Source organism: Aegilops tauschii, chromosome 5 (assembly GCF_002575655.3).
Source record: "Aegilops tauschii subsp. strangulata cultivar AL8/78 chromosome 5, Aet v6.0, whole genome shotgun sequence".
Taxonomy (NCBI): domain Eukaryota; kingdom Viridiplantae; phylum Streptophyta; class Magnoliopsida; order Poales; family Poaceae; genus Aegilops; species Aegilops tauschii.
In genome coordinates this window covers 390,876,835-390,902,404 of record NC_053039.3, presented here as the reverse complement: position 1 = coordinate 390,902,404, position 25,570 = coordinate 390,876,835, and the positions used below count along the sequence as shown (strand labels likewise).

General features: G+C 46.2%; 5 protein-coding genes and 1 pseudogene across 7 annotated transcripts in view; 4 read left to right on the top strand and 2 right to left on the bottom strand.

The window, feature by feature from the left end:
* The window catches only part of LOC141022406 (uncharacterized), a 47,606-nt gene extending 41,943 nt beyond the window's left edge, over nucleotides 1–5,663 (top strand). Inside the window, exon 2 of the mRNA XM_073498646.1 lies at nucleotides 4,997–5,663. Coding sequence (XP_073354747.1) covers nucleotides 4,997–5,227 — 231 coding nt within the window. The 3' untranslated portion in view covers nucleotides 5,228–5,663. The remainder of the gene's footprint in view (nucleotides 1–4,996) is intronic.
* Nucleotides 5,664–6,208: 545 nt separating this feature from the next.
* Nucleotides 6,209–7,111, top strand: LOC141022904 (uncharacterized). Its single transcript, XM_073499184.1, has 3 exons — nucleotides 6,209–6,336; nucleotides 6,404–6,419; nucleotides 6,605–7,111. The coding sequence occupies exons 1-3, from the start codon at nucleotides 6,209–6,211 to the stop codon at nucleotides 7,109–7,111; spliced, it is 651 nt and encodes a 216-aa protein (XP_073355285.1).
* A 1,671-nt stretch (nucleotides 7,112–8,782) lies between these two features.
* Nucleotides 8,783–11,851, top strand: LOC109773718 (uncharacterized). Of its 3 annotated transcripts, XR_012184965.1 has the most exons (7): nucleotides 8,783–9,407; nucleotides 9,491–9,596; nucleotides 9,680–9,696; nucleotides 9,855–10,013; nucleotides 10,426–11,139; nucleotides 11,279–11,400; nucleotides 11,486–11,851. XR_012184965.1 is itself a non-coding variant. In XM_045229002.2 (6 exons), the coding sequence occupies exons 4-6, from the start codon at nucleotides 10,684–10,686 to the stop codon at nucleotides 11,529–11,531; spliced, it is 624 nt and encodes a 207-aa protein (XP_045084937.1). In that variant the 5' UTR covers nucleotides 8,788–9,407; nucleotides 9,491–9,696; nucleotides 9,855–10,013; nucleotides 10,426–10,683; the 3' UTR covers nucleotides 11,532–11,851. The 3 variants fall into 3 exon arrangements, 1 of the variants encoding a protein (XP_045084937.1); XR_002235404.4 differs by lacking the exon at nucleotides 9,680–9,696 and having other exon boundaries at nucleotides 9,491–9,559; XM_045229002.2 differs by having other exon boundaries at nucleotides 8,788–9,407; nucleotides 9,491–9,696.
* Nucleotides 11,852–12,513: 662 nt separating this feature from the next.
* LOC109773729 (uncharacterized protein At5g01610-like) lies at nucleotides 12,514–12,939 on the bottom strand. Its single transcript, XM_020332440.1, has one exon. It carries the CDS (start codon nucleotides 12,937–12,939, stop codon nucleotides 12,514–12,516), a length of 426 nt encoding a protein of 141 aa, XP_020188029.1.
* Nucleotides 12,940–19,386: 6,447 nt separating this feature from the next.
* LOC109773728 (uncharacterized) lies at nucleotides 19,387–23,368 on the bottom strand. Its single transcript, XM_073500470.1, has one exon. The coding sequence runs from the start codon at nucleotides 22,890–22,892 to the stop codon at nucleotides 22,188–22,190; it is 705 nt and encodes a 234-aa protein (XP_073356571.1). The 5' UTR covers nucleotides 22,893–23,368; the 3' UTR covers nucleotides 19,387–22,187.
* On the top strand, nucleotides 19,474–20,963 carry LOC109773737 (E3 ubiquitin-protein ligase UPL5-like; annotated as a pseudogene).
* Nucleotides 23,369–25,570: the final 2,202 nt, after the last annotated feature.

The following is a 25,570-nucleotide window of genomic DNA, read 5'->3' as shown; positions in this document are numbered from 1 at the left end:
ATGCTAATTGGTTTACTTGGTGGAAGATCATATGTTCAGATCCTTAATGCATATTAATACTCCTCTGATCATGAACATGAATATTCTTTGTGAGTAGTTATGTTTGTTCCTGAGGACATGGGTGAAGTCTTGCTATTAGTAGTCATGTGAATTTGGTATTCGTTCGATATTTTGATGAGATGTATGTTGTCTCTTCTCTAGTGGTGTTATGTGAACGTCGACTACATGACACTTCACCATCATTTGGGCCTAGAGGAAGGCATTGGGAAGTAATAAGTAGATGATGGGTTGCTAGAGTGACAGAAGCTTAAACCCTAGTTTATGCGTTGCTTCGTAAGGGGCTGATTTGGATCCACTAGTTTCATGCTATGGTTAGGTTTACCTTAATACTTCTTTTGTAGTTGCGGATGCTTGCAATAGGGGTTAATCATAAGTGGGATGCTTGTCCAAGAAAGGGCAGTACCCAAGCGCCGGTCCACCCACATATTAAATTATCAAAGTACCGAACGCGAATCATATGAGCGTGATGAAACTAGCTTGACGATAATTCCCATGTGTCCTCGGGAGTGCTTTTCTCATTATAAGGAATTGTCCAGGCTTTTCCTTTGCTACAAAAAGGATTGGGCCACCTTGCTGCACTTTATTTACTTTCATTGCTTGTTACCCGTTACAAATTATCTTATCACAAAACTATCTGTTACCTACAATTTCAGTGCTTGCAGAGAATACCTTATTGAAAACCGCTTGTCATTTTCTTCTGCTCCTCGTTGGGTTCGACACTCTTACTTATCGAAAGGACTACGATAGATCCCCTATACTTGTGGGTCATCAATGACCATCGAAGGTTTTATTCATGTAAACAGAACAACAATTATTCTCTGACTTTAAATGAATAACCGTATTGCTATAAACATGATCAAATCATATTCATGCTCAAGGCAAACGCCAAATAACATTTATTTAGGTTTAACACTAATCCCGAAAGTATAGGGAGTGTGCGATGATGATCATATCAATCTTGGAACCACTTCCAACACACATCGTCACTTCACCCTCAACTAGTCTCTGTTTATTCTGCAACTCCTGTTTTGAGTTACTAATTTTTAGCAACCGAACAAGTATCAAATACCCAGGGGCTACTATAAACACTAGTAAGGTACACATCAATAACCTGTATATCAAATATACCCTTATTCACTTTGCCATCCTTCTTATCCACCAAATATTCAGGGCATTTCCGCTTCTAGTGACCATTTCCTTTGCAGTAGAAGCACTCAGTTTCAGGCTTTAGTCTAGCTTTGGGCTTCTTCACAGAAATGACAACTTGCTTGCCATTCTACATGAAGTTCCCTTTCTTTCCCTTTCCCTTTTCTTGAAACTAGTGGTCTTGTTAATCATCAACACTTGATGCTCTTTCTTGATTTCTACCTTCATCGATTTCATCATCATGAAAAGCTCGGGAATCGTTTTCGTCATCCCTTGCATACTATAGTTCATCACGAAGTTCTACTAACTTGGTGATGGTGACTAGAGAACTCTGTCAATCACTATCTTATCTGGAAGATTAACTCCCACTTGATTCAAGCGATTGTAGTACCCAGACAATGTGAGCACATGCTCACTGCTTGAGCTATTCTCCTCCATCTTTTAGCTATAGAACTTGTTGGAGACTTCATATCTCTCAACTCGGGTATTTGCTTGAAATATTAACTTCAACTCCTGGAACATCTCATATGGTCCATGACGTTCAAAACGTCTTTGAAGTCCCGATTCTAAGTCGTTAAGCATGGTGCACTAAACTATCAAGTAGTCATCATATTGAGCTAGCCAAACGTTCATAACGTCTGCATCTGCTCCTGCAATAGGTCTGTCACCTAGCGGTGCATCAAGGAAATAATTCTTTTGTGCAGCAATGAGGATAAATCTCAGATCACGGACCCAGTCCGCATCATTGCTACTATCATCTTTCAACTTAGTTTTCTCTATGAACACATATAAACATAGGGAAGCAACAACGCGAGCTATTGATCTACAACATTATTTGCAAAATACTATCAAGACTAAGTTCATGATATATTAAAGTTCAATTAATCATATTACTTAAGAACTCCCACTTAGATAGACATCCCTCTAATCATCTAAGTGATCACGTGATCCAAATCAACTAAACCATGTCCGATCATCACGTGAGATGGAGTAGTTTTCAATGGTGAACATCACTATGTTAATCATATCTACTATATGATTCACGCTCGACCTTTCGGTCTCCAGTGTTCCGAGGCCATATCTGCATATGCTAGGCTCGTCAAGTTTAACCCGAGTATTCTGCGTGTGCAAAACTGGCTTACACCCGTTGTATGTGAACGTAGAGCTTATCACACTCGATCATCACATGGTGTCTCAGCATGAAGAACTGTCGCAACGGTGCATACTCAGGGAGAACACTTATACCTTGAAATTTTAGTAAGGGATCATCTTATAAAGCTACCGCCGAACTAAGCAAAATAAGATGTATAAAAGATAAACATCACATGCAATCAAAATATGTGACATGATATGGCCATCATCATCTTGTGCCTTTGATCTCCATCTCCAAAGCATCGTCATGATCTCCATCGTCACCGGCATGACACCATGATCTCCATCATCTTGATCTATATCAATGTGTCGTCACATGGTCGTCTCGCCAACTATTGCTCTTGCAACTATTGCTATCGCATAGCGATAAAGTAAAGCAATTATTTGGCGCTTGCATCTTATGCAATAAAGAGACAACCATAAGGCTTCTGCCAGTTGCCGATAACTTCAACAAAACATGATCATCTCATACAACAACTTATATCTCATCACGTCTTGACCATATCACATCACAACATGCCCTGCAAAAACAAGTTAGACGTCCTCTACTTTGTTGTTGCAAGTTTTACGTGGCTGCTACGGGCTTAGCAAGAACCGTTCTTACCTACGCATCAAAACACAACGATTTTTCATCAAGTATGTGATGTTTTAACCTTCAACAAGGACCGGGCGTAGCCACACTCGATTCAACTAAAGTTGGAGAAACTGACACCCGCCAACCACCTATGTGCGAAGCATGTCGGTAGAACCAGTCTCGCGTAAGCGTACGCGTAATGTCGGTCCGGGCCGCTTCATCCAACAATACCGCCGAATCAAAGTATGACATGCTGGTAAGCAGTATGACTATTATCGCCCACAACTCACTTGTGTTCTACTCGTGCATATAACATCTACGCATAAACCTGGCTCGGATGCCACTGTTGGGTTACGTAGTAATTTAAAAAAAATTCCTACGCACACGCAAGATCATGGTGATGCATAGCAACGAGAGGGAAGAGTGTCGTCCACGTACCCTCGTAGACCGTAAGCGGAAGCGTTATGACAACGCGGTTGATGTAGTCGTACGTCTTCACGATCGACCGATCTTAGTACCGAACGTACGGCACCTCCGCGATCTGCACACATTCAGCTCGGTGACGTCCCACGAACTCACGATCTAGTAGAGCTTCGAGGGAAAGTTCCGTCAGCACGACGGCGTGATGACGGTGTTGATGAAGCTACCGACGCAGGGCTTCGCCTAAGCACCGCTACGATATGACCGAGGTGGATTATGGTGGAGGGGGCACCGCACACGGCTAAAGATCAATGATCAACTTGTGTGTTCTAGGGTGCCCCCCTTGCCCCTGTATATAAAGGAGGGAGGAGGAGGCCGACCCTCATAGGGTGCGCCCAAAGTGTGGAGTCCTACTAGGACTCCCTAGTCCTAGTAGGATTCCACCTCCCACATGGAGTAGGAAAAGGGGAAGGGAGAAGGAGAAGGAAGGAAGGGGCGCCCCCCTCCCTAGTCCAATTCGGACCAGCCCATGGGGAGGGGTGCGGCCACCCATGAGGCCTTTTCTCTCCTTTCCCGTATGGCCCATTAAGGCCCAATACGAATTCCTGTAACTCTTCGGTACTCCGAAAAATACCCGAATCAGTCGGAACCTTTCCGATGTCCGAATATAGCCTTCCAATATATCGATCTTTACGGCTCGATCATTTCGAGACTCCTCGTCATGTCCCCGATCTCATCCGGGACTCCGAACAAACTTCGGTCATCAAATCATATAACTCATAATATAAATCGTCACCGAATGTTAAGCATGCGGACCCTATGGGTTCGAGAACTATGTAGACATGACCGAGACACGTCTCCGGTCAATAACCAATAGCGAAACCTGGATGCTCATATTGGCTCCTACATATTCTACGAAGATCTTTATCGGTCAAACCGCATAACAACATACGTTGTTCCCTTTGTCATCGGTATGTTACTTGCCCGAGATTCGATCGTTGGTATCACCATACCTAGTTCAATCTCGTTATCAGCAAGTCTCTTTACTCGTTCCGTAATGCATCATCCCACAACTAACTCATTAGTCACATTGCTTGCAAGGCTTATAGTGATGTGCATTACCGAGAGGGCCCAGAGATACCTCTCCGACAATCGGAGTGACAAATCCAAATCTCGATCTATGCCAACTCAACAAGTACCATCAGAGACACCTGTAGAGCACCTTTATAATCACCCAGTTACGTTGTGACGTTTGGTAGCACACAAAGTGTTCCTCCGGTATTCGGGAGTTGCATAATCTCATAGTCATAGGAACATGTATAAGTCATGAAGAAAGCAATAGCAACAAACTAAACGATCAAGTGCTAAGCTAACAGAATGGGTCAAGTCAATCACATCATTCTCTAATGATGTGATCCCGTTAATCAAATGACAACTCATGTCTATGGTTAGGAAATTTAACCATCTTTGATTCAACGAGCTAGTCAAGTAGAGGCATACTAGTGACATTATGTTTGTCTATGTATTCACACATGTTTAAGTTTCCGGTTAATACAATTCTAGCATGAATAATAAATATTTATCATGATTTAAGGAAATATAAATAACAACTTTATTATTGCCTCTAGGGCATATTTCCTTCAGGAAGGTGCCGGCGTCAACTCTCCACCACCACTGGAGGCTACTGCGGGCCCGAGCATCCGCGCGGAGCAGTGCTTCGGCCACCTCGTCAGGCGCGCCGTCGCGGCCCTTGACCGCAGCCCAGGCTCATGGGCTCCGGCGAACCTCGGCTTCGCCACCACTCCGCTACGCCAGGCCTCCACCATCGCCGTCTCCTCTTCGGACGAGGAGGGCTCGTCGGCGACGAGACGGTGACCACCAGAGACTGATGGGATGCGGCGGCGGCCGCTCCCCCCGCTGGTAGCGCCGTGTCGGAGGAGGGGATCGAGTGGTGGTGCGGGCGTCGGATTATCCGACCCGTATCCGTAACCGCCCTCTCCCCCCTTTGTCTTATGCGGTGCGACGGCGGTTGGGCCAGCCAAAGGCCGTGCAGGCCCAGGCCCAGGCGCCTACGGGTTCTCCGGTTGCCTCCTGTTGGCCGTGGACGCCATTTTTTCTCTGTTTTTATTAGTCTAGTACTAATTATTGTATATGGTGCAGTTTTAGACTCTATTTAGTACCTAGTTTGACTGCTACTTACATACTAGTCCAGTTCTAGATTACATCTGACTAGGACTTGTGTAATTATTAGTGTGTTTATATTATGTAATGGATTGATAATATAAATAAAGTACCGGATTTAATCTGGGAAGAATGACATGTTCCATGTGTTTACCACATCTCATTTTTATTGAACATGTTTTTGCGATTGAGATCTTCTCTCGCATATCAAACTTGCAATTTTTTTGAATATTTCTCCCTCATCTTATTTGGAATCACAAAGTAATGGGTTGTGATCTAATGCACATTTGCAGACTATCCTCTCTTACTATGAGGTCTACCTCCAACGTGTATTCCTTATATCTGAATTATAGCATACACAAGGTAATGGCGATGTAGCCTATTACTGTGAGATCTAAGTGATCTTCAAAGTGTTATGTTCACACAATTGAGGTTGAGAATTTTTCAAGTTTAAACTTGAATATCAAATTTTTGCATTCTTATTACAGAACCATGATGGTTATTAATTATCTCTGGTTCCTCATGTAGGCGAAGATGACTGCCAAAGAGTTTGAGGAGCTTGCCCTCAATGGCCACAATTACCCTACATGGGCTATGGACATCAAGATCAGTCTTGCGTCCCGTGGGATAGCGCATGCAATACAACCCCCGGAGACTCCTCTCCCGGCTGGGGCCATGCCGCTGACAGAACAGCAGAACTATGCTGCTTTATTCATCATAAGGCACCATATTCATCCAGATCTCAAGTCTGAGTATTTACAGGAGGAATCTCCTAGTACTCTGTTTCTGGCCCTCAAAACAAGGTATGAATAGCAGAAGGCAGTAGTCCTGCCAGAAGCACTCCATAATTGGACTCATCTCCGTCTTCAGGATTTCAAGTCCATCGGTGAGTACAATCATTTTGTCCATAAGATATGTTCCAAACTGCGCTTTTGTGAGAAGGAACCTACTGAGGGGGAGAAGATAGAGAAAACTTTGTCTAATATGCTCCCTTCAGATAGAATCCTCGAACAGCAATACCATGCTCGAAACTACACTGTCTATTCTGAGCTTATTCACATGTTACTTCAGGCTGAAAATCATGATGAGCTACTCGCTAAGAATGGCTCTCAGCGCCCAGTTGGGGCACAACCTTTACCTGAAGTCCATTTGAATGTTGCAAATAGACAGAAGTTTAATGGTACCTTTCGGGGTAAACATTCCAATTTCGAGCATAAGCGAAAGCGCAATGGGAACAGGAGATCTAGATACCCAGAAAAGGGAAAAGGCACTTCAAAGCCCAGGGTTGATAAATCTAAGCTTTGCAACAAGTGTGGATGCTACACGCATTCTACTGAAAAGTGCACAATGCCCAAGCATCTGGTTATGCTGTACCAGGGACGCAAAGCACCTCAAGGGAAAAGGTTTGAAGCCAACTTCAACCTTCATCCAGATAGTGCAAAAGGAGCTGGTGGTTCGCATGATGTTCCTCCTGGACCGAGCAACGCCGTGGTTCCTTATCTGCCTGAGGATGCTGCTAAAATGGAGAACACGTTGATTGAGTACACCGCAAACAACGTGTTTGGCGACTTCGACTAGTCCCTCAATCTCCTTAGTGATCTACTTAATTATGTCCATTTGTGATGATTGTAATAAGAACATAAGTCCAGCAAATACATCTTCGAGTACATTAAGAAAGGAACCCCACATGTCTAAATAGTTATCAACGAAGAAGACCCCCACCCTAGCAACTACAAATTAATTTTAGCACATATTATGTTCTTTTTATTTTCTATAAATAATAATTATTATACATATGTATTTTCCAGTTTTAATTATCATATTATTTATCAAAACATTTGTCTACTATACAACCAAATATCTTCCGAATGTACTGCAACCAATTCCCGCCGCAACGCGCGGGGTATTTTCTAGTTTAATCAATGATTGAACCCACACGCGAACGACCCGGAGCGAGCGAACCCCACCTGGGCTCGCCTTTATGGGCCCCACGGGGTGATGGTCCTTTATTGGCCCCACGGGGTGATGGTGCGTGGGCCTGCAACACCAATTAGAAAACTCCCCTTATTTAAGAAGAAGTGCCAAAGACTCACACCAGTTTCTCCGAAGGCAAATCCTAAACGGCGCCCTAACTGGCGCAAAAAAGAGCGAGTAGTAGGTTTTGAACTAGCGACGCCCTCGTGCAAGCTAGCCTCGATAGCCAACTAGAACAACATACCAATGTGGTTATTTGCAACCTTTTTATTCCTTTGTTCATCTTTCCTTTTTCTTTTCCATTCCTTTTTTCTTGTTCCTTTTATTTTTTCTTTTTTCTTTTTCGTTTTTATAATTCAACAAAAAAGTTCATCAAATTTGATGGACGTTTTTTCAAATATGGTGAACTTTTTTCAAAATCCATCAACGTTTTCAAATTCGGTGCACTTTTTCCAAAAATCCGACAACATTTCTAAAAGTCGGTGAACTTTTTTTCAAATCCGATGAACTTTTTTTAAAGTTTGTGAACTATTTTTGAAACTAACGAATTTTTTTCAAAATTGGTGAACTCTTTTTCAAATTTTATGAATTTTTTTTTCAAAATCGATCAACTTTTTCAAATGGATGAACTTTTTTTAGTCCGTGAACGATTTTGAAGTCTGTGATTTTTTTTTTGAAAATTCATGAATATATTGAATTCATGATTTTTTCGGTTTTTTTCTTGTTTCAAAAGTCAACTGTTGACCAGTTAACGCTGGACCGGTCAACTTCGATCGAAATGAATGAAGTGACGTGCACCGTGATCGTACGCGAAAAGCGTACATGGCAACCTGGGCCAGCCCAGTTTGCTGGGCGCGTGGGCGCGAGTACCTGAAGCGGTGCATTAAAGAAAACAAAAAAGAATGAGAAAAAAAGAAAAAGAATAAACCAAACTGAATAAGGAATATAAGAAGAGAAATAAACTTTTTGTGCACTAGCATGGTAATGGCAAGGTCGTTAGTGCGTAGCGGTTATCTCAGAGAGGTTGAGGGGTCGAACCCTGGTGCGAGCGGGGCGCTGCAGGCGCCAGTTTGCGAAATACACGTTAATGCTCGCATGCAGCGTCAAATAGGGTTTGCCTGCATCGTGATCGTGCGGGAAGAGAGTACATGGCGACCTGGGCCGGCCTAGTTCGCGGGGCGCGTGGGGCTCCCTTCTTCGAAGCCCAGATTCTCGCAGGCCGACAGTCCGAAGCCCACCGGTACCCCCTCTAAGACACAAGAGAGAACAACTGAGACGACCACATCTTCCGCTCCCCAAACCCTAAACCCGTGTCACCCGATCGGCGGCGGCCGCGGCGGTGAGGCGGCGAGAAGATGGGAAAGAGGAAGAGGGAAAGGGAAGTGCGTCTTCACGTGAAGACATCCGAGGGTTCCTCCTCGTCGTCGTCACTCGGCGAAGGTGGCCGCCCCCCTCCTTCTTTGAGGGGAGGAGGAGGAGGAGGAGGAGGAGGAGGAGGCGGGAGCAGCAGCGTCGCCCCAAATCCAACATCAACATCACCCTTGTCGGCGTCGGGCGCACCTTCGACGCCATCATCTTCCTCCACAGCTTCTTCATTGAAGATCGGGACGATGGAATTCAATCTTCCACCCGGATCCCCGCCAACATCCACAGCGTCTCCAAAGGCAGTTACCTCACCCGTTGCCCTTCCTCATCCTCAGGCTCCAGCGATTCTGTCTCCGACTCCTCCGCCCGGATCCACACCAACATCCACAGCCTCTCAGGCAGCCACCTCACCGGTCGAACCCCCACATGCTGATGTTTCCCCATTTTTCGAGCCCATTCCTGAATCCTATGCACAGGCACTCCAGCAGTCTGAAGACAGCAACACGACCATGACCTACCTCAAGCATCTACGAAGGTTAGTTATGGTTTGGATTTTGTTATCGTTGTTCCTATTGCTTCAGCTAATAACAGGCTAACGATATTGAATTCTTGTTCTAGGTGCTGTGGTGAAGATGCACGCCGCCTTTGGGCATCTGGTAGCTGTCACTTAAAGATGAGTTTTGACAGGTTGAAAACAGAAGATCGTAAACTTGCATACATGATACTCCCTCTGTAAACTAATATAAGAGCGTTTAGATCATTAAAGTAGTAATCTAAACACTCTTATATTAGTTTACGGAGGGAGTATGTAATAACTATGAGAGGTGAGTTCTGACATAAGTAAGCCACTGCCTTAGTTATTTTGTAGGGAATGCTTTTATCATCCACTTGCATTTGTCATCTGTGCACTGATAGTTATTGTGGACTATGCCTTAAATATGTTCATGAATTGTGGTTTGAACAACCGTTTATTATTCCACAGGTTAAAAGTACATTTGGAGTCTGCCCTCAGAACATTCTTATTGGAATCTTTCAAAAGTCAGAGTCCTGAGACTATAAAGAAGAGGTTTGCAAGTGAGGATAAAATGAAACAATTCATTCAAGTCCAAACAAAACTGACAGTTATGCAGATGCCTTCAAGGTAATTTTTCATGGCCCGCTGATCTTTGTTTCGTTTTCTATTCATTCCTTGCAGTCTTGTATACTGCAACACTATTCCCTCTCTACCTAATTTGGTTATTTGGGTATTGCCAGTGCAGCATTAATACATGTTATGTGTTCTTTGAGCTAAATTTTCATTTGTTTCAAACATTTCTCTTGCGCAATAACTAGGTCATATTAGTTGTCTTTTGGAGCAAAACAGCGGCATGGGCTTTTAGCTTTGTAATGTGGTAGTAAAGTCTTAAGAGTTCTATGCCCCTACTTTTTGATCTCCCTTGGTTACAAGCACGCAAATTTCATTTTCACTTAGACCATGCTATTATACTGCATCATCTAGACATTGCGTAAATATTAGTGTAAAGTTCCTAAAAGAGCTTATTCTTGTATTGCAGCATATGTTCATTGCGTCAGCACTTCATCAACAATCCTGCAGGCAGAATTGCTCATCTGTTCCAGAACCAGGCCTATAGCAAAGACGTCCCAACAACAGTAAAAGAGTCAAGGATTCTGCTTCACAAGTTAACACAACATACCATAGCAGAACACAAAAGAGGTTACTGTTGGGATGGTCAATTAAGCCTTGATGACTGGGAAGTCACGGAACTCACATTTATCCAATTGCCAAATCTGTCCGTTGCACCAGTAGAGCAATGTCGAACAAGGACCTTACTCAAATAGCTGACACAATAGTTCCAAACTTCATGATCAATGGAGTGATTCCTGTGTTTATGGAACACTTCACAAATGCGTTGAAGTCTCATGGCACACTTGCTGAAGAGGATTTCCAATCTTGGTACTATGCATACCTCCTGCTACACCCCTTTGTTATGTCATCGATAGGAAGGGCAAATCTCCTTAGGAATCTGTATTGGCTTCTGGTGGACTTGAATTTTGAGGAAAACCCGTTCTTTGATACTGTTTTCAAAGTAGCTCCTTCTTCAAACTGGCGAGATTTTATCAAGCAGACCCCTATGAACTACATTCTCTGGAAGGTTTTCTGGTACAAGCTGATACCAAATTTCAACACCCTTCCTTATTTCAACTTGTTGGGAAGCATTATAAAGTACCATTGCCATCTTGTTCATCATGGTCCTGACCATGCCAGGGTACGTTTCCTAGATTTAGCTTGTCCACGTGCTATTAGTACATAATATTATGAGCTTTCTATATATATTAGTTCAGTTTGGTCAGGGCCCAGATCTTTAATTATTTTTGAGATATTTCTTATGAGTTCCGTTGTTTCAGGATGGCAAGTTGACAACAATGTCGAGCACAGATGACAACGAGTTACTTGCTGCAGCGCATGACCAGGATTGCCTCGCAGAGTGCATCAAGAACCTTCTGCAACAGAAGAAAGTGACCAGCGAGTAATGCTTTTTTGTCTGTCTTATACTTTCTTGAGTTTATTTTTATTTGGATATTTTATATGCTAACCTTCTTTTCCTCTTGCAGCGTCAATGTTGTGCTTGACGCTTACGCTGTGACATGGGAGCTGTGATTATGCTTGCAGCATTAACGCTTAACATATGGCGAAGGACTAACAACGAGGCTTTAGGACATTGTTGCACAGAGACGTGACTGTGTGAGTACAGGGTAGTGTTGATGCGACCTTCAGGGGGCTGTATGTAGTGTTGGTAGTGGTGTGGTCGGTGGTGCTCGGATGCACTTTAATTGTTGTTATGCTTATGGGGGAGTTGTTGTTAAGGATGTGATGTCTGTTCTGTGTTTGGATGCAATTTGGTTGCTGTTATCCTATGGGAGAGGTGTTGTTAAGGATGCGAACCTGAAATTCAAGGAATTATCTGTTTTAAACTGCAATAGTCTTTCATTTTATTTTTCACATGTACTCCATTTGTAAACAAATATAAGACATAGTGATCTATAAAGCGTCTTATATTTGTTTACAAAGGAATAGTACATGTTATGTTCTATGCCGCCACCATGAAAGGTTAAGCTGCAGGATCAAATGAGTCGAACTTAGATTTCACTCTCTTGCCTCAAGGGATCCAAAGCTTTTGTACTCCCTTTGTCTCAAATTAGTCTAAATACATTTGTATCTTAGCACCTCCCTCTGATCCATATTATCAACTTCCAAATTTCGGCAGTTCAGCACCAGGAGGTCGTAGCATGAGAAGTTCTTTGCGTTTTATGTTATCTGAAACCTATCCTTTAGAGATGAAATGCAACGCTCAAACAACTTTTACCTAAGAGTGAGAACATCAAAATCAATGAAATAGAAATTGTTGATAAGGCCTCTCTATCACACACACATGGGAAGTTGAGAGTGATCGTTGTGGGAAGGGTTATAAGTGCAATTATTCATTTCATTGAGGAACACTTACAACATTCATTCCACAGTATTGAGGAACACTTTACAACATTCATGCAACAGTCTTTAGATTACAAGAAAACGGAAACACATACTACATGTGAACATAGTGCCGAACCACTCTTTTTCCGGAGCATATTTTACTAGCTCCCTATTCTCCAAGAGCGAACGCTGATGCATCATGGGTGTCGGACAGACCGGTGCCCACCTTGAAGGTGACCTTTTCAGCAGAAGACTCATTGACATAGACCTCGACCAAACTGAGCCACAGAAACAGCTCCTTGACCTTGACCCCGGTGACCTTCTTTATCTTGCCCTTCTCGATGAAAGCGGTCACCTCGGTGGCATAGGAGACAGTCTGCTTGATCTTCTTGAAGGTGTGCTCATTCTTCTTCTGAAGCATCCACACGAACCCGTTCTCACGGTTGTATCCGACCTCCTCGATGTCGCTCATTGGAAAGAGGCCTTTCGGGAGGCCGAGCTCTTCGAGTAGCTCAGCGGACCTCTTCTTGCAGACATTGCCCCCCTTGACGACCTCGGCGCCGGCGCGGTGGTTCTCGACCAGCTGGGACGCCATTTGAGCTATTGTCTAGGATTGGTTTGCTTTAGAAGTGTGGTTTTAGGTTTGTGGATTGGTGGATGAGCTTGCTGTAGGTGATAGAACAGAATATGGTGCTGCCTTATATAGATGCCCAGTGAGACCTGCAGCTTTCCTCTCTGGACTTCTTCTTTCAGATACTTCTTTTTCTGGAAAAAATACCACTCTGAAGTCCACAACAGAACACTAGAGTTTTCTTTTGAAATAAAACTTCAACTTTATTAATTAGAAATAATAGTTACATCGTCCATAAGAAGAGGTACAATATCCTTCATAGGCTCCTCAAACCAATCCCTAGTGGTTGGAATTTTTGCTAACCTAGCTATTTCATGGGCCACTCTATTTGCTTCACTATTACAGTGTTTAAATTTAACTATAGGAAAATCACAAGCCAAAAAGTAACAATCATCAAAAACTGCAGCTGCCGCTCCCGCCGAGTGTCCTCCATTCTTCATTATGTCGATCACTTCCATGTTATCTGAGTTTACAACAAGGCGATTGCAACCCGCCTTCTGTGCTAGGAATAAACCAAATTTAAGAGCTAGAATTTCTGCTGTTAATACATCATCGCACCAGTCAATCCTCCAGTTTCCTCCAACAATGAACCTTCCCTTATCATCTCTCAGGACCGCCCCAGCTGCACCTTGAAGAAGATCATGATCGAAAGCGGCATCAACATTCAGTTTCACAAATCCCCTAGGAGGGATACTCCATCCCCCTGTTTTGTGAGTTGCCTTAGGGGAGTATGCATTGACATAGCTTGCCGTTATAGCACGAGCCCCCATCGAAGTTTGATTTGCATCCTGTAACTTTCCTTCATGGACCAGTTGACTTCTATCCCACCATAGATACCAAGCTGTAATAGCTATTAACTCATGTGCATTCTGGATGCCCTTAATGTTTAATTCTTGATCTTTCATAAGGAGTAAGAATTCTAGCACCGCCTCTCCCTCAGTGATCAACAACACAGACTTTATGGATCACCTCTTGTAGGCCTAATTTTTCCCAAACTTCTTTCGCCTTCTGACACCGAAACAAGACATGTTTTGTATCCTCCGGTCCATTCGAGCATGAAGGGCAAATGGGTGAAACTTCTATATGTCTGTTGGCAAGTGTAACTCGGCATGGGAGGGTACCATGCAGTGTACGCCATATGAAAATTTTAATTTTTGCCGGGCAGGATAGTTTCCAAATCTTACCCCATATAGGGTTGACATTGGTTCTACCCATTACGTGTGCGTATTCTAATTTTTTCTCATGTTGTTGGTTCCATTCTTCCAAATAGTGAACTTATCATTTTTTTATGGCTCCAAGCAATAAAGTCAGGCATATTACATATGGGAAGTGGAATTGCTAATACCCTTTGTGCATCAATTGGCCAGAATGTTTGTCTCACCAGATCTTCATCCCAAAAATTCGTGACTGGGTCAATAAGATCACAGACCTTTGATAGTAGTTGTCCCCTTCTATAAGTAATAATTTTTCTATTCGCACAGTTAGGAATCCATGCATCTCTCCAAATATCAATTTTATGTCCGTTTCCAACTCGCCAAATATAACCGTTTTTTCAGACAGTTCACTCCCGCCATGATACTTTGCCAAGTAAAAGAGGAGCCCTTTTTTAGATTTGCACTCATTAAATCGCTGTTCGGAAAATATTTAGCTCTCAAAATAGTAGCACATAAAGACTCTGGAGTATTAAGTAGACGCCATGCTTATTTAGCTAACGATACCAGATTAAAGATATCTCGGAACCCCTTACCTCACTAGAGTTGAGCTGGTCACGGATGACTAAATTGACCATGCTTATATTGGCGTGGAAGTACTTGTGACCTTGTCTAAGAAGCTGGGCTCCGTACCTAGTAACAAAACAACGCTCATCGAGATTCTTATTAGAAACATATAAGTTGGTGATCTCGAGTGAAACAAAAATTCAGTTCCCGAGTCGAAATAAAAATAAAATCAGTTCGGGAGTCAAAATAAATAAATAAACCGAGCAAAATAAATAAATAAATCAATTCCCATTGCATTTAGACTCAAATAAGCTTTGTGAGCAAAGCAATCCACCGAACGATGAACTTGTTTTCACATAAACTGAGAAATAATTATTCAACAATGTAGCAGTATAACAGACCCGATTATATCATGTATGTATATTCAGTATCTTCCAAAGTTGCTCACTTGCATCTTGCATTCACTCCCGGTAGCTGTCAAATTATGTCATGCCATTAAGGTGGTGTTTGGTTCTCTAGTCCTAGGACCTTTTCTAGTCCCAACTAAAAAGTCCCTAGTCCCTAAAAAGTCCCTCCCTGTTTGTTTCCAGAGACTAAAAAGTCCCTAGTCCCTTCCTAAAGGTTATTAAATGACCATGTTGCCCCTAGTATATAGAAAAATAACAATCAAACAACACCATGGGGTGGCGGGCCAATGGGTGCATGGAGGGGCATTATTGGAAAAGTCCCAAAAAGTCCCAAAAAGACTCTCCTTGAGAGTCTTCTTTATTTAGTCCCAAATGCCTAGTTTAGTCCCTAAAAAGTCCCTTTCGTTTGGTAAAAAAGTCTCTAAGAGGGACTTTTTCTAGTCCCTACACAAAAAAGTCCCTGGAAACAAACACCCCCTAAAGAACAGAGTAGCGTGACATCACCATAGATTTTTATAGTTCGGTATCCATTCACTGAATTATTTATTTGCCTATTTAAGTGTTTGGAATAACTTAATTTCAAATATTTCACAACTGTTTTTCCTCACCAAATTAATACGACATATTCCATAGTTTAGCAATCACATACTTAGCCTTTTTATTGCTATTTTCACATCAAATTGTAAGATAATCTAATAGTTCAACAGTCACAAACTTAGCCTCAACCTAACTAATTTCTGACCCTTCTTGTTCTCAACTGAGTAGAGGGCTGTGACATGATGAGTTCTTTTCGGGTTTTGGTTGTGTGAAACCAAGCCTTTAGAGATTTCTTGGATTAAAGATGAATTTTATTAATTCAAAAGGGTTGACTGCATAGTTAGGATGTACACAGCCAAAATAAGACTTGGGCATGATGAGAGCCTGACAGCCCAAACCCGAAGACTAATGGTTGGCCTGTGCTCGGGCTCTAGATTCGGCCCAAATTAAAAGCCTAAAATAAGTCAAAAATAGGGTCTTGATAGATATATAGCTATGCTATATTATTTATATGCCCAAAAATGATTAAAGTGGGTTATTTAATGGGAAAAGTGCACTTCCTATTTGTTTCGGGCCAGGTCGGGATTTAGTTTTTGGGTCCCCGGACACGAGCATGCTGCAATCGACACTTACCGGCGCTGGAGACAACGGACACGGGGGGCTGAACACACCTCTGCAGATGATACACCAACATCGTCGATAGCTTCAACCGACCGACAGAAAAGCTTCAACTAGCAGGCAATTTTGTTGTTGCGACCAACACTTTTGCTTCTGCTAGTTGCGACAAAAATCTTCAACTAGCTTAAAAAAAGCTTCAACCGGTAGCGCGATTTGTTGTCACGACTAGCGCAAGCCGCGACAGAAAAGCTTCAATCGGCTTCAGAAGAGCTTCAACCGACACAGCAATTTGTTGTTGCGAACAACGGTTTGCTTGTGCAAGCTGCGACAGAAAATCTTCAACCGGCTTCAGAAAAGCTTCAACTGGCAGTGTGATTTGTTGCTGCGACCAGCGGTTTGCTTGTGCAAGCTGCGACAGAAAAGCTTCAACCAGCAGCGGGAAAAGGAGCTGCAAGCGATGATGGGGATGCTGGACCGCTGCCGGCGAAGCTAGAACTGATAGGTTTTTTTGGCTTCAATCGACGAATGCGGTTTTTGTGACAATGACGGGTGGCGCAACCGTGGGCTGCAACCGGAGCCTGCAAAAGCTACGCCAAGCATTTTGTTTTACTGTGATGGCCATGGACACGCGGTGACCCGAGAGACAAGGCCAGGGTGTTTTTTGCTGCGATGCCCGGCGCTACCAATGCTGCAACCTCTACGTGCGGTGTTTCGATGGTGAGAATGAAGTAGCGCACCCACTTGCTCGAACGGAGGGCGTCAGGGTGATACATCAATGCGATGATGTGCACTATGATGGCCTCCTGTGCAAGCTTCCAACCTCGACACGAGCTGCAACTAATGGTGGCAGGCCAGGGGCAGCACGACCGCTGGCTAGTAGCCGAGGATGACGATGCCGACGGACACGATTGTCACGCCTCACTAGGAGCGCACGACGGAGGGGGAAGCGCACGCGGCGCGCGGTGACTAGCCTCCAGTTGAGTATTTTTTTCACGCGCGAGGAAGGAAAACGAATTGGGGAATCCAACGGTGCCGTGGGCTTCAATAGGAGGGCCGCACGGCGACCGGCCAAAAATTCGTTCGGTCGATCGGCGTGCTAGACGCTCGCAAACGCATACATGCACTCACTTTTGTAACCACATGTGTGTTCCTTAAACTTATGAACACTTTTAAGAGACTCAACGGATTCGGTCCGAGCACCTAAAAGTAAATGAAACCATAGTTATTCATGAGGTCATGCTATTCTAAGAAAACCTTGCATATGTTTGCATTCAAAAGGGGAGTAAAATGATATTTTACGATGAATGCTGGCTAGGTTGTAGGTTGATGTACAACTTCAAATAATTGAAGCCCGAAAACGGGCCGAGGAAAATGCAGTCTCAAGAAGAGAAAAAAAAGAAGAAGGAAAAGGCATAAGCGATCGCGAGGACATATTCAAAGCTGACTCTTAAACCGTCCTCATCCGTGGACCGTGCGGTACTGACGTGTTTTGTCATCGAATGCAGTCTTGCATTCATGCGCGGACCGACGCGGACGGCTTTTTTCTCGTAAATCGGAAGTAAACGGGGAGGGGAAGGGGCTTTGCCGGCGACCGGACCGCTACCACGCACACATACGACAACTCTAGTTCACCCTAAACCTCGCTCGCCTCGCGCGCGCTTTCTTTCCAACGGGCACGTCGCTTTCCGTGTCGCATTCACGCCGGCATTGATGCCACACGATGTGACCGTACGACAGGGCGGCGCTGATCGACGCGACCTCTCGGGTGACGCCACTTCAATGCGGACACTCGTCCCGAGAAATCAACTGAGCCCGCTACGCCGCATTGAAGCGGCTTAACAGTCCGTTCGCCTGGCCTGACCATGGCAATTTAAGCACGGTGTCGGGGCCATCCACATCGCACTCTTCACTCCACATCTCAGCGCCAAGTCTTCGCGCACCTCCGCCTCTTTCCTCTTCATCGGCGACGGGCAAGTCTTGGCCCTTGGTGGCTAGCTCTTCCGCGAAGAAGGAGATTGTCATCTTCTCTGGCGACGAAGAGGACCAGCCGCCGCAGACGCCCGTCCTCTTGCAGAACGCAGTGTATGCAGTGACGGACACCGAGTACGAGGAGCAGATGAAGCTGATGCTCCGTCGCTCGCTCCTCCACGACATTGGTCGGGTGGCGCCACCAAAGACGCTTCTCTGCGCCACCAAGTCGGAGCCTCCTTCCTCTCTCTGCTCTCCCCATGCAACCGCGACGTCCGAACGAACGCCGCATGGGAAAGGAGGAGCAGTTGTCGCCGCCGCCTCCCAGCCGCGTCAAGGAGGAGCTGCTCTCGCCACCTCCTAGTCGTGCCGGTGGTGGCCGGCCCCACATGATCGACGCGAAAGTGTGCGGTCGGATACTGCACTACCTCGACGGCCGCCGTGGAGGGAGCAATGGCGACAAATCATCCTCCCGGAGCGCCATGATGGCACAGGAGTACGCGGACAGGGAGCGACGGCTGCGGGGTAGGCACAACGCCTCGCGCGAGGTGGAGTTCGCGGTGTCTGATGTCCCACCGCCGGAAATCTCCAACGACCCGGAGCTCGCAACGGCCTGGGTCATGGACCGGTCGAAATCTCAAAGACCACGGCGGAGAGGAGCAAGTGTCGTCTCCGCCGCCTCGACGAGTAGATGGGCAAGTACATGAGTGGTCTCTTCGCGAAACCACCGCCGCTGCAACCGCCCGTCTCTCCCCCCACCCACGTCTGCGGTGGTCACGGCCACACTGCGTGCGACGCAGGAGCAAACGGAGAAGTTCATCCGCGAGCGCCAGACGACTCTGAGGACGACAGTGATGAAGGTGCCGCCAATCTGCCCGACATGGCGTATGAGGTCACCGTCAAATATAGGGTATTTTTTTAGTTCACCGGACCAAATAACGCCCGGTTTTATGTAAAAACTATCCAAGTTTGAATATAAATCGTCCAATTTGTTTAAAATTGTATCAAATTTATTTATTTTTGTTAAATTTCGTTTGAAATGTCTGCGAACATTTGGGGCTAGCTTTAGATGTTCGGCTTCCGTATCAGTGTGTGGATTAATCCCCGCAAAAAGAAAAAGAAAAAGAAAATGCTCAAAGTAGAACGGGGGCAGAGAGAGTCTTGAGTCTCGAGTCTTGACCACGAGCAAAACAGAGCAGCCCCTCTCCTCCTCCCTCCCCATCAGCGTCGTCCCCCAATTTCCGCGGCAAAACCCTCGCCCCCTCCGCGATTCCCCCGCCGCCGCGCCAAGCGCCGCCGCGAAGCCCGCCCTCCCGCCCTCCTCCAAGGCGCCCGTCATGACGACGGCCCACTCCGGCGCGGCGGGCGCGTCGCCGTCCTTCTACGCGCCGCCCTCCCGCCGCCTCCACTTCTTCGTGCGCGCCACCGATTCCAAGACCATCCCGATGCACGCGGCCGCGGACGACACCGCCGCCGCCGTGCCCGCCCACCTCGCCGACCGCGGCTACGGCCGCGACCTGCGCCTCCTCCACGCGGGGCGCCAGCTCGAGCCGGAGGCCACCGTGGCCTCGCTCGGCCTCCCGCCCGACTCCACCCTCCAGCTCGCGGCGCGCCTCCGCTCCACCCCGCACCCCAAGGCCTGGCAGCTCGCCTCGCACATCGCCGCCAACGCCGCCTCCGGGTCCGCCGGCACCGCCAACACCCTGGAAGACCTCGTCAAGGAGTACATCGTCTGGTGCGACCTCGGCAGCGAGCAGAACCGGAGCGATCGCAGGGCCAAGGGCGCCGAGGAGCACCTCGACATCTTCCTCCAGTCGGGCGCCGCCATCGCGCTGGTTCACCTCTACCTCTCGGATTTCTCCTCCTCTCGCTTCTACGCCGAGCGCGCCATCAGGTGCTTTCTCAGCACCGACCCTGCGACCTTACCGCCCAATGTAAGGCTCGTCACGGCGCCGGTGCTGCTGGAATTCTGCCGTTTGCTTTCTCTGACCGCGGGCAATAAGGATTCCCTCTACAAGTCATGCCGTCATACACTTGCATCGGTACTCTGCTTGCCACTCTCAGGGCTCGTTGCCTCCAATTCTCCTACCAAGGTGATCGAGCAGGTCCTCCCGTTTGCCAGAGAAATAGTTGAACTGGTTCTGGATGGACTTGGATCAGAGTCCAAGTCCATGATGGTGTCAAGGACAGACCTTGACGAGCTCTCAAACTTCTTTGAAGTCTTGCGCCAGCAGGTGCTCCTTTGGATGCCAAAGAATGTGTACAGCAGGGAGTGTAAGCGTACCAACACATGGGTGTGGGAGTTGCACTGCACGAAATGTCGACGAACCTGCTGAAAAGGATGGATGAGTGTCTGGAGAGGTTGGAGATGGATCTTTCATCTTTATCATCTGACAGTATGGGGGTCATAGAAAGTGAACCATTCATGGCCAGCCGATTACATATACTTGCCATATTGACAGAACTGGATATTCGAGGATGTGGTGCACAACCTTCGGTTAGTACCATTGCTGGCAGACAAAGCACCTCTCAATGCACTCGTGCGCTGTTCCAAGATGAACGAGCATCTCCACTGGTTCGTGAAGCATAAGGATCTGCTTTGCTTCGTAGCAAGTAACTTAAATTGAGAAATCCACCAAACGCTGAGCTTGTTTTCACATGGACTGAGAAAGTATACAATGTAGCAGTCTAACAGGCCTGATTATATCATGCAGGTATATTCAGCATCTCCCAAAGTTCCTGTCCTGCATCTTGCTTTCGTTTCCAATAGCCGTCAAATTATCTCATGCTATCAAAGAACAGAGTAGCCTGGTGTCGCTGTGGATTTTGATAGTTCCATTCACCAAATTACTTTTGCCTATTTAACTGCTTGGAATAACTTACTTTTGCATATTTCAGAGCCATTTCTTCTTACCAAATTAATAAATATATTCCATATTTTAGCAGTCACAAACTTAGCCTTTTTATATCTTTTTTCCACATCAAATTGTAAGATAATTTAGCAAACAATCACAAACTTAGCCTCAAACTAACTAATTTCTAGCGCTTCCCATTCTCAACTGAGTAGACGGTGAGTTCTTCCCGTTTTATGTTGGCTGAAACCAAGCCTTTAGAGATGTAATGATGGAATATTAAAAGTTCCTGGGGAACTTGTTTTCACATCAACCTGAACTTAGAATGGGAAAATAATCTGATGATCATGCAGCCTTGACCATGGCAGTAGGAGTTTTCCTCTGTGTTGGTTTTCCCATTCACTTTTGGTAGTTCTTAGGTTTTGGCTAGTTGAGGTTTGCTCTAGTTTCTGCTTTTGTCCCGTTTTTCTTTCCTTCGCATTTTCTCAGCAATCTTTTAGTACAACAACAAAAAATTCAAGACAAGTCGTTTTCGCATAAAAATATGTGCCTAAGAAAACCAAAAATGTTTTTCACATCGATCTGAACCTTAATCTGGAAATAATCTCCGATTATCTGATTTTAGCGAGAACAATAAAATCAACAAAAGAGGAAACTATTCCACAATGTTGCCATCCCAGCCTCGCTGTCGCTCTCTTTGTTTGTTTGAGACACTGATACAACATACATCTACAATTATGAAATGTTAAAATTAACATGAAAATCCAGATACCGAGAATCAAAATTAGAATTCTTCTGTGCATGTCATGGTTCATGTTGTATTTCAAAGCCTTGCTTAATTATTTGTTTGATCAGGCCCTTATTCTCTCACACACAAAGATAGGGACAACAGTGGGAAGTTGAGAGTGGTCGAAGTGGGATATAGAAGGCGATATAAGTGTTATTCATTACATTTGGCGAATGCTTACGGGCTGAAAGGAAGCAACATTCATGTAGCAGCCTTTTATTAGATTACAAAGACAACGGAAACATATACTTCTCCATAACACGTGAACTGTAGTGCCGAACCATTCACTGACTTTATTCTTCTGGTCTTTTTAGCTAGTAGCTCCCTATTCACAGAGCGCGAACGCGGACGCATCATGGGTGTCAGACAGACCGGTGTCGGTCTTGACAGTGACCTTATCAGCAGAAGACTCATCCACAGAGACCTCGACCAAAGAGAGCGCCTCGATCTTGACCCCGGTGACCTCCTTGATCTTGCCCTTCTCCACAAAAGCGGTCACCTTGGTGTCGTAGGAGACGGTCTGGTTGATCTTCCGGAAGGTGTGTTCTTTCTTCTTCTTCTGGACTATCCAGACGAACCCAGTCTCACAGTTGTGCCCGACCTCCTCGATGTCATCCATAGGAAAGAGGCCTTTTGGGAGGCCGAGCTCTTCGAGAAGCTCGACCGTCTTCTTCTTGCAGATATCGTTCCCCTTGTGGACCTCGGCACCGGCACGGTGGCTCTCGACCAGCTGGGATGCCATTTGAGCAGTGTCTTGTCTAGGAATTGTTTGCTTGGGAAGTGGGGTTTTAGTTTGCTGGGTTGGTAGATGAGCTTGTTGAAGGTGATAGATCAGGATCCGATGGTGCTGCCTTATATAGATGCTGCAAGTTGTACTGGCTGCGAAGAGCCTCTTCGAAGCTGCTACGTGCGCGCCAGCCCAGTGAGACCAGCAGCTCTCCTCTGTGGACTTCCTCTTCCAGATACTTCCTGTTTTGAAGAAGAAAAATGAACGTATCTCCTTTGGAGTTAGCTCATTACGTTCAGCCATATCTGACCATTGAAATGCCTTATGCTAAATTCCACACCAGAACACTGGAGTTGAGCTGGTCACGCATGACTGAATTGACCATTGCGTATATTGGTGTGTCATCGCAGCTGCAAGAAGGAACCAAAGCAGAGATCGTTTTGTCTCATCTGGTGAACGATGCAGAGGTACCGTGTGATCGAAAGCACGAGGAGTTGATCCCTAGCATGTCTAGGGCAAGCGTCCAACTGCAGGTTCAGTGTTAAAGTCACGTGGACATGTACCTCTCCGATATTCTGTTGTAAGTTGTAACCATGCTTTGGGGTCTCCTTGTCAGTGGCCAGGTCGGTCGCTGGTGCTCTTTCCCGTTAATTAAGCAGGCAATTCTCGCTCTCTTCTTAATTGATGAAAATAACTAGTATTTTGCCTTGCTAAAAAGATATGCTATTAAAGAATAGACTAGCTTGAAATCTTCGTAGATTTTGGTAGTTCCATTCACCGAATTATTTTTGCCTATTTAAATGTTTGGAATAGCTTACTTTTGCATATTTCATGGCTGTTTTTCCTCACTAAATTGAAAAAAATCCATAGTTTAGCAATCATAAGCTTAGCCTTTTTATAGGCATTTTCCCCATCAAATTGTAAGATAATTTAGCATTTCAACTGTGACAAACTTAGCCTCAAAAGTCAAAACTAACTAATTTCTAACCCTTCCCGTTCTCAACTGAGTAGAGGGTTGTGGCGTGATGAGTGCTTTCCGTTTTATGTTGTCTGTAACCAAACCTTTAGAGATGTAATGGCGGAACATTAAAAATGTTGTGAGCAACTTGTTTTCACATCAACGTGAACTTAGAATTAGAAAATAATCTAATCCTCAACCATAGCAGTAGGAGTTTTGCTCTGTGTTGGTTTTGTCATTCTCTTTTACTAGTTCTTAAATTTTGGCTAATTTTGGTGTTAGAAGGGAGAGAGAGGGATTGGTGGGATAGTTTGTTGTATTGCTTGAACCTCGTGGCCATATATATAGGAGTACAAAGACCAACTTGGAGTACAAGATAAGGCAGGAACAAATCCTAGTCTATCTCGTCTTTTCTAATCAATATACCCAACATTCCCCCGCAGTCACAACGGTAGCAACGCAGACGGTGAGACTGGAGAAGAATCCGAAGGTAAGCCGACAACGCCCCCCCCCCCCCCAAGTCGTAATGGGCGATGCATCGCGGAAGCCGTGGCTGGTGTGAAAACAGACGAGGTTGCTCAAGTAATGCGGTAGCCCTTTGTGCCGTTTGTCAAGGTAGCCGAGAGCGTAGAGTGGTGTATCCGTGGTCGAGGTAGCCGTGAGAAGAACGCCGTGGTCGATGTCGAGTCGGGGTAGCCGGTGTCGAGGAAGTCGCCGTGGAGCCGCGGGCGCAAGGAGGCGCCGAGTTAGTCATGGGCGCAGTGGTGTCGAAGTAGTGGTGCGCCGGGAAGAAGAGACGATGCGTCGCCCTGGGGTTGCCAAGCCCGGGGACACATCATAGACGAAGGCATGCACCGGTGTTGCCAGCACCGGGCATGCGTAGACGGGCGAAGACGAAGTTGACGAAAACGTCGCACCAGGTTTGCCAGGCCCGGGACACATCATGGACGAAGGCATGCTTCGGTGTTGCCAGCATCGGGCATGCGTAGACTGGGACCTGCACGATCTGTACGCCACGTCGAAGAAGTCGGAGAGGCCAGCAGAGAAGGAATTGACGACGGTTGCTACGCCAATTGGCACGGGGTCGATGTCATCCGCGGTTGTCGGAGTAGATGAAGTGGTCGGGGTAGATGACGGTGACGCTGGCGACGGGCTGGTGCTGGACGAAGACGAAGGAGGTGGACAGGCGGCGGCTACGCGGGTAGCGACGGCGATGCCCGAAGTAGGCAATGAGAACCCAACAACGTGACGAAGACCGGCGCGGACAGTGGCGTTCCCGCGCCAAGGGAGGCGGCACGGCGCATACCACGAGAGGTCGACGTGCGGGGATGGCGGTGGACTGCAGGCCGCGATGCTACGGCCCGAAGGGGCGACGCAACGGCGGCGGGCGGGTCGGGGCGGCGGCGGGGACCGCGTATCACGGCACTAAGGCCCGAAGGGGCGATGCAGCGGCGACGCGCGGGTCGGTGCAACCACGGGGACGGCCTCGGGGCGGCGGCGGGAACCGCGTATCGTGGCATTACGACCCAAAGGGGCGACGCGCAAGTCGATGCAGCCACGAGGAGAACCACGGGGCGACGCAGCAGCAGCTCGTTGCTCGATGGTGGAGGGCCGCGGTGAACCCGGGGACGATCTGTTGGGGAACGTAGCAGAAATTCAAAATTTTCTACGCATCACCAAGATCAATCTATGGAGTAATCTAGCAACGAGGGGAAGGAGAGTGCATCTACATACCATTGTAGATCGCGATGCGGAAGCGTTGCAAGAACGCGGATGAGGGAGTCGTACTCGTAGCGATTCAGATCGCGGTTGATTCCGATCTAAGCACCGAAGAACGGTGCCTCCGCGTTCAACACACGTGCAGCCCGGTGACGTCTCCCACGCCTTGATCCAGCAAGGAGAGAGGGAGAGGTCGGGGAAGACTCCATCCAGCAGCAGCACGATGGCGTGGTGGTGATGGAGGAGCGTGGCAATCCCGCAGGGCTTCGCCAAGCACCGCGGGAGAGGAGGAGGAGGAGGTAGG

Bases quoted from the DNA above. Each gene is read 5' to 3' on its own strand.
- LOC141022904 (XM_073499184.1), top strand. From the start codon at position 6,209: ATGCCGCTGACAGAACAGCAGAACTATGCTGCTTTATTCATCATAAGG.
- LOC109773718 (XM_045229002.2), top strand. From the start codon at position 10,684: ATGTCGAACAAGGACCTTACTCAAATAGCTGACACAATAGTTCCAAAC. The intron at 11,140-11,278 runs GTACGTTTCCTA...CCGTTGTTTCAG, and splicing joins ATGGTCCTGACCATGCCAGG to GATGGCAAGTTGACAACAAT. The intron at 11,401-11,485 runs GTAATGCTTTTT...TTCCTCTTGCAG, and splicing joins CAGAAGAAAGTGACCAGCGA to CGTCAATGTTGTGCTTGACG.
- LOC109773729 (XM_020332440.1), bottom strand. From the start codon at position 12,939: ATGGCGTCCCAGCTGGTCGAGAACCACCGCGCCGGCGCCGAGGTCGTC.
- LOC109773728 (XM_073500470.1), bottom strand. From the start codon at position 22,892: ATGGCTGAACGTAATGAGCTAACTCCAAAGGAGATACGTTCATTTTTC.